Source organism: Nicotiana sylvestris, chromosome 9, assembly GCF_000393655.2.
Source record: "Nicotiana sylvestris chromosome 9, ASM39365v2, whole genome shotgun sequence".
In the NCBI taxonomy this organism is placed as follows: Eukaryota; Viridiplantae; Streptophyta; class Magnoliopsida; order Solanales; family Solanaceae; genus Nicotiana; species Nicotiana sylvestris.
Window position 1 is genome coordinate 55,020,221 of NC_091065.1, and position 7,707 is coordinate 55,027,927.

At 37.4% G+C, this 7,707-nt stretch overlaps 2 protein-coding genes across 2 annotated transcripts; both read right to left on the bottom strand.

Moving 5' to 3' along the window:
- Window positions 1-251: 251 nt before the first annotated feature.
- LOC104229803 (cytochrome P450 82E3-like) lies at window positions 252-821 on the bottom strand. Its single transcript, XM_009782509.2, has one exon. It carries the CDS (start codon window positions 819-821, stop codon window positions 252-254), a length of 570 nt encoding a protein of 189 aa, XP_009780811.2.
- Window positions 822-2,022: 1,201 nt separating this feature from the next.
- Window positions 2,023-2,911, bottom strand: LOC138877596 (xanthotoxin 5-hydroxylase CYP82C4-like). The gene is made up of 2 exons (XM_070157220.1): window positions 2,198-2,911; window positions 2,023-2,097 (listed from the first exon to the last, which is right to left on the bottom strand). The coding sequence occupies exons 1-2, from the start codon at window positions 2,909-2,911 to the stop codon at window positions 2,023-2,025; spliced, it is 789 nt and encodes a 262-aa protein (XP_070013321.1).
- Between the last annotated feature and the right edge of the window lie 4,796 nt (window positions 2,912-7,707).

The following is a 7,707-nucleotide window of genomic DNA, read 5'->3' on the forward strand; positions in this document are numbered from 1 at the left end:
GTATATCCATATTCAGTTTTTAACCGAGACTATGAGTAAAATATTTGTAAATTTAAAACATAATTTTTTTTATTAAGTGTAAGGAATCAATAACTTCTCCCAGCATTAATTAATATTTTGGTTCTTGACATTTGAACCTTAAACCTTTTAAAACACACGTTATAGTTATTTGATAGTGCTAATTAAGCATACATTAGTCATTTGACTAATTATCACACTCGAACTGCATATCCTTTGTTTTCTTTACTTGCTCAAAGACTTTGATAGAGTTCCATAGGCAGCCTGGGAGTAAGAAGAGGTTGAAGAGGTTTCATTTTGGGCAAGGCAATGCCCAACCCCTCACTTAAATCTACTGGTTCCTCTCTTGGCATTGATATATTGAATCCATGAAGCAATCTTGCTAGTGTCAAATGCACTACTTGTGTGCCAAACGTCAAACCAGGGCACATTCTTCTGCCAGAGCTAAAGGGAATATACTCAAAACTCTGTCCTCTAAAATTAATGTTCATATGTTCCTTCAAGAACCATCTCTCTGGTTGAAACTCATTAGGATTCTCCCAAATACTCGAGTCGCGCTGAAGTTTCCATAAATTGACAATCAAACGAGTGCCTTTTCGAATATGATACTTGCCAACATAACAGTCTTCTATAGCCTCTCGAGGTCCTGCCAAAGGACCAGGTGGGTACAAACGTAATGTTTCTTTTACTATGGCTTGTAGATATTTCAGGTTTTTCATGTCGGATTCTTCAACCCATCTGTTTCTTCCTACGTGCTCATCTAGCTCATCTTGGGCTATCTTCAGTATGCGACGGTCATTCATTAGCAGAGAAAGTGTCCATATTAATGTCTCCGCAGTGCTCTCTGATGCAGTCATGATAAGTATCTGAGCAAATTCACAAGTAAATAAGACGATAAGCCAAACAATTGGAGATTTGAAATGAAAAATACTCCACTATCTTAATAAATTGAAAGATAATATGCTTTATAAATGATACCACATTAAGCACTCACTGTGGTTTTAATATATAAAACAAAATCTAATTTAGATGTTGTGTCCCATTGAATATCAAATATGTGACGAATATAAAGTACTTCCTCTTTCTGATAATTTAGTTGTACATAGGGTTTTGACAATCGGTTTTCTCAGTGTTCAATATAATGTTAACATAGATTAATTTGCTTTCTAGGGCAAAATTATATTCTTAAAAATTACTCGAAAAGTACCGTAAGTTATAATTTTTCCCATTTAAAAAGTCTGATCACTCTTAGCTAGTGTTTGGCATAGATTCCTAAATTTATTTTGAAAAATTTGATTTGGTCAAAGTTTGGTTTGAAGAAATATGTTTGGACATGAGTTTTCAAACATATTTCACTTTTTTTTTTTTTTGAAAAAACATGAAACATGACTTATACCCACAAATTTTAAAACTATCACAAATACCCAACAGTACCTTCATCAATAACATTTATTATATTATCGCAAACCATAGTCCTAAACATAAATAAATTTAGGACAAAATTATCATTTTTATAATAAACTACATAACACACTATCATGATTGAGAAGGCGAAGCAGCATTGTTACAAAATAATAAATGGTGGACTCTTTTATAAAATACAAAAGTTTGGGACAATTTAAAAAAATGTAATAGTAATATTTTGGGCCAAAACCAACTCTTGAGCTGGTTTTGGGATTTGGGTTTTGTGTTTTGGGAATTTGCATGAATAAATTTTATGAACAAACATGTATTTGCCCAAAAAAAACTCAAATATATTTTGGCAAAATCTACGGCCAAACGGATCCTTATTTTCTGCATTTATTTAGCTATAAGCACAACACACGCGAGGGAATATTTTGCATGTGAAGTAGGGTATTTTTCAAATCAAAGAATTAAAAAATAAAATTGTGGAACACAGATTGAGATGAAGCGATTAATAACAACTTACCAATGTCGTTGCCTTGATAATGGCATCACGATCGTATCCAGACACCATGGTTTCCTCTGGAAGAGTTGAAAGCATCACATCAATAAAATCAGATTGGTGATCATCTCCAGTATTACTATTCTCACAATCTTTTCTTTTCTGGATGTGTTCTTTTAACCAGATATCAAATACACTATCAACTTCATTAAAGGTCTGCTTCATGGCTTTAATATGGCCACCAATATCCATCCATTCAAGCGATGGAATTACATCCGAAACAACGAAAGTTCCACCAAGAAACAACGCTTTCTTTATTGATTCTTTGAATTGCATTTCCTTTGTTCCACTCTGTTCATTAACACTGCTCGAAAATCGCTTCCCAGCAAGCATTCTAATAATTATGTTGCACGTTATGTGCTCAAACCAGCTACTTAAGTTCACTTGTGTTGGGAAATTATTATTATTATTACAGAACGAGTACAATTCTTTAATACAACAATCAACTTCTGATGCACGGACATGCTTCAGTTTCTCAAGACGGCTATTGGTGAAGAGTTCAAGAGTCACCATTTTGCGAATTTCACGCCAATATGGTCCATAAGGGGCCAAAGCAAAAACAGCATCATTGTAAAAGTACTTGCTTAGTGTCATTTTTGGTCGACTTGCAAATATTTTGTCATTTGTAGTGAAGCAATCTTTAACCATTTCCCAACTGCTTACAACAAGAGCCGGATGGGTTCCTAGCTGAAGTTGAAAAATTGGTCCATATTTATCAGCCATGAGTCCGAGGGTTCGACAAGCTGGGACCGGGTCACTAAGAAGATGGAGGTGACCAATGAATGGCCATGCACCTGGAGCTTTAGGAGCCCCAATACTACTATTCTTTGCAGTACTAGCTCTGTTTCTACTTTTGTATGTGTGAGCAACAAAAAGGGCTAAGAACCAAGAAATCAATAGTGCTGAGAAAAGAGAGAGAAAATGCATGTTTATTAAAGGTAGTAGAATATTTGGAACTTCTAATTGTAGCAGCTCTCAATGGTTACTACTAAAGGAGATCAGAGTCTATTTATAATTGAACTGAGGCGTTCGAGGAGTTGGAAATTTCAGATTTTTTTTGTGGGTTAAAATTAAAAGAGAGACCACACGTTTGACATCTACTTTTGAACTGAATACCTAAGACCTGAAGTACTGAATATAGTCACTGGGATCTATGTGGCTTTTTGTTTCTTCTAACAATTCCACTTAATGTTGCTGCATTCTTTAAATTCAAATTGACTTTAATTTTTGAACTCCAAACTTATGTATTATACTTAATCACATAGGCAGGGGCGGATCTACTAAGGAGGAACGGGTGGCACCTCGAAACGTTGTATGTACATGCATGTATGTATATATAGAAAATAGATAAATAAACAAAGTGGCACCCAGAATAATAAATAACTGCTTGGTGCCACTGGCGCAAAGCTCAAAGTTTCGCCCTTAGGGCGTGGGATCCATCCTTGGCTGTTGCAATTTTCATATCTAATTCTGATTTGCTTGCAGGAGATTCGTTCTCCTTTGTTCTTCTTCCTTTTTCTTGTGTGCTTATTTTCTTTCTTATCCTTGTTTCTTCTTTTCTTTTCTTCAATTGTTGTTGACTCTTTTTTTCCTTATGAGTTCCTATTGACTTTCTTAATTTTATATATTCGTGCTTCTATTTTCAAAGTTTATGTGTTCTATCCAAAAAAAAAAAAAAATTTAGTGTTTATTAAGTAAGTTTTTGCTTGTAGTATCTAAATATGCATCTATAGAGAGTTTTAGTCCTATTTGCGCATCTTTTCGTCAAATCATAACTCCAGAATATGAAAATTCGTCGAAGACAATTGTAAATGAAAAATACTAATTTTTTTGGTTATATTAGTGAAGTTTAATGCTTTGCATAATTATTAAATTGTTATATTTGATCGTTTTATCTATATAAACCCAAAACACAATAACCCAAACCGAAACTCAAAAGAGATCAAGTCAAAGTCTAAAGTAATATGGCACCCGGAACCTTCAAATCCTGGATCTGCCGCTGCACATAGGAACATTTCTTAAGGAATATTAACCAAAAGGCGATATATATTAGGGTGTGTTTGGTACGAAGGAAAATATTTTTCAATTTTTCCATGTTTGATTGACTTAAATGTTTTGGAAAATATTTTCCTCATGAACTCATTTTCCTCCAATTTTCCTCTAATTGGAGGAAAATGTTTTCTCTATCAAGAGAAGGGAAAACATTTTTCAAAACCTTTTTTTAAGCTTCCCCACCCTATTTCTCATCCCCACCACCCACCACCCCACCTACCCCAACCCCTACCCCAACCTCGCCCCAACCCCCACTCCTGCCCCTAACCCCCCACCCTAAATAAAATTATTAATAATGGTTATTTCTTTTGATGTAATAGATAGGTGGTAGTATAAGCTTGTAGGCTACTTCACCCACCCGTTCAAGAATTTCAAAGGGTCCGATATACCAAGGACTTAACTTGCCCTTCCGAATCTCATTACACCTTTCATAGGTGAAACCCAGAGCAATACTCTTTCTCTAGTCATGAATGCAACATCACGAACCTTACGGTCGACGTATCTCTTTTGCCTAGTCTGAGTTGCGCGAAGTCAATCTTGGATAACCTTGACCTTATCCAAGGCATCCTGTACCAAATCAGTACCTAATAATCGAGCTTCTCCCAGTTCAAACTAGCCAACTGGCGAACGATACCGTCTCCCATATAATGCTTCATACGGGGCCATCTGGATGTTCGACTGGTAGTTGTTATTATAGGCAAACTCCGCAAGTGGCAAGAATTGATCCCAAGAACCTCCAAAATCTATAATACAAGTGCGAAGCATATCTTCCAATATGTGAATAGTGCGCTCTGATTGTTCATTTGTCTGTGGATGAAATGATGTACTCAACTCAACCCGCGTGCCTAACTCACGTTATACAGCCCTCCAAAAGTGCGAGGTGAACTACGTACCTCGATCTGATATAATAGACACGGGCACACCATGAAGGCGAACAATCTCACGAATGTAAATTTCAGTTAATCGATCTGAAGAATAGAAAATTGCCACTGGAATGAAATGTGATGACTTGGTCAACCTGTCCACAATGACCCATACTGCGTCAAACTTCGTCTGAGTCCGTGGGAGTCTATCAACAAAATCCATAGTGATATGCTCCCACTTTCACTCAGGAATTTCTCACTTTTGAAGCAAACAACCAGGTCTCCGATGCTCGTACTTAACCTGATGATAATTCAAACACCGAGATACATATGCAACTATATCCTTTTTCATCTTTCTCTGCCAATAACGTTGACGCAAATCTTGATACGTTTTGGTGGTACCCAGATGAATAGAATAACAAGAGATGTGGGCCTCTTCGAGAGTTAATTCACGAAGCCCATCCACATTAGGAACGCAAATACGATCGTGCATCCGCAGAACTCTATCATCTCCCACAACAACTTGCTTGGCACCACCGTGGCTCACTATGTCCTTAAGGACAAGCAAATAAGGATCATCATATTGTCGCTCTCTGATGCGCTCATATAAAAAGGATCGAGCGATTGTGCAAGCTAGAATCCAACTAGGCTATGCATTATCTAACATTACGAATTGATTGGCCAAAGTCTGAATATCTGCAGCTAGCGGCCTTTCGCCAACTGGAATATGTGCAAGGCTGCCCATACTTATAGCCTTTCTAGTCAAAGCATAGGCCACCATATTGGCCTTTCCTGAGTGATACAATATGGTGATATCATAGTCTTTCAACAGCTCCAACCACCTTCTCTACCTCAAATTGAGATCTTTTTGTTTGAATAGATACTGTAAACTATAATGATTTGTGAATACTTCACATGACACTCCATAAAGGTAGTGTCTCCAAATCTTCAGCGCCTGAACAATGGATGTCAATTCTAAGTCATGAACATGATAATTCTTCTCATAGACTTTCAACTTCCGCGACACATAAGCAACCACTCTGCCATCTTGTATTAATATTGCACCAAATCCAATACGAGATGCATCATAATACACTGTGTAAGACCCCAAACCTGTAGGCAATACCAATACTGGGGTTGTAGTCAAGCTGTCTTGAGCTTTTGAAAGCTCTCCTCACACTCTTCGGTCCACCTGAATGGATTACCCTTCTAGGTTAATCTGGTCTTAATAGTTGTTCATAATCAATTATAGAATCGTCAATTAACTTCATGTTAACAAAAATCTCGTTTCAAACCTTCACAACATAGATAACGAGATGCGTGGCATAAAGACCTCATAATTATTTACCCGAATTAACGAGTCACATTTAACGTCACTTGGGAGGGCACCCACCTCGTAGGTTTAAACTCATAATTACAACACGAATTTGGCAAATTATGCACAAAGAATTTCATACACGAATTTTTAAATAAGCCTAATATCACTCCCTATTAGTACTGTAGTACAAATTTAATTTCACAAGGGAGAATTCAAATACAAAAATTTTCATCACAAGGATCTCGTCCTTATATAACTTCCACTGCAGCTCGTAACCCGGTTTAAACATATCAAATTATATTAAAATGTGAGGATCTCATCCTCAATTCTGAAGCACAAGTAATATGCATATCGTGCCAATCGAAACTTTCCATTTTCTCTTTTTAAATAATTTTCATTAAACAAAATCATAACACATAATGAACCCCACATCGGTAGGGCATATAATTCATAATCAAAACTCACCGAAAGGAGTAATAGAAAGCCACATTTAGCCTCGCGATTAGTGACCAACACATAATGATAGACATAGTTATCTCCATAGAATCCCCCAACATGAGTAAACACATAAGTAGATTATAGAGTTACGAAGCTGGAGCACAATAGGAGGACTCATCTCGATGCTCAGAACCGAATCAAGTTAAGGAAATTATTCCTTTATGTTAAATCGAGGTTGTCCTGTAACGACACCATTTAATGTAGCAACCTCAGCCATACCATAGAAAATGTATCAACAGGCTGGGCCTCCACCTCTAGGACGCCCTCTACCCGCTCGTCCTCCACCTCTAACTGGTTGTGTAGGTGGAGGAGTAACTACAATGGGGCACATAGCCTTAGTGATTTGATGAAATATGTCTCTCCCAAGTCTGGGACAATTTCTCATGATGTGCCTAGTACCACCACATTCATAACAACCCCTCTGCGAGTTCGACTGCTCATACTGAGTCTGTGTTGAGTAACTAGAATAACCATTGTAGGAATCTCGTGCCGCTGGTGCATTAAAGGAACTTACTGGTGCACCCCGAGTAATTTGATACGCAGACCAAGGTTACTGACTGCTCGATTCTCCGCCATAATAAGATATAGCTACAGAGTAGAATTCACCGAATTCTACCAAACCTCGAGACCTCTTGGTCTCATAAATTTCCTTTTCCTCGCCCCGAAAACATTCAAACATCTTGGAAATTTCTACGACTAGCCGAAATGAAGTGTCAGCATGTAGCTCCCGAGTCATACAAAATTTATGATCATAACTGAGTCCCTTAATGAATCTATAGACTCGCTCTCTGGCTGTAGGAACCAAAGTAGGATTATGACGGGCTAACTTACTAAACCTGATGGCATATTCCAACACCATTATAGTGCCCTAACGCAACCATTCAAACTCCGTGCATCACGTATTTACAGAGAGTCTAGGGAAAACTCTTTCAAAAATATTTCTGAAAGCTAACCCCAAGTAGGTGGTGTTGCATTGGTTGGTCTGCCCTTTT

What these genes read in the sequence shown, in the direction of transcription:
- LOC104229803 (XM_009782509.2), bottom strand. Translation starts at nt 821, where the DNA reads ATGAATGACCGTCGCATACTGAAGATAGCCCAAGATGAGCTAGATGAG.
- LOC138877596 (XM_070157220.1), bottom strand. Translation starts at nt 2,911, where the DNA reads ATGCATTTTCTCTCTCTTTTCTCAGCACTATTGATTTCTTGGTTCTTA. An exon ending in GAACTTTCGTTGTTTCGGAT is followed by an intron (nt 2,098 to 2,197) that starts GTAATTCCATCG and finishes TCTGGTTAAAAG; the next exon opens with AACACATCCAGAAAAGAAAA.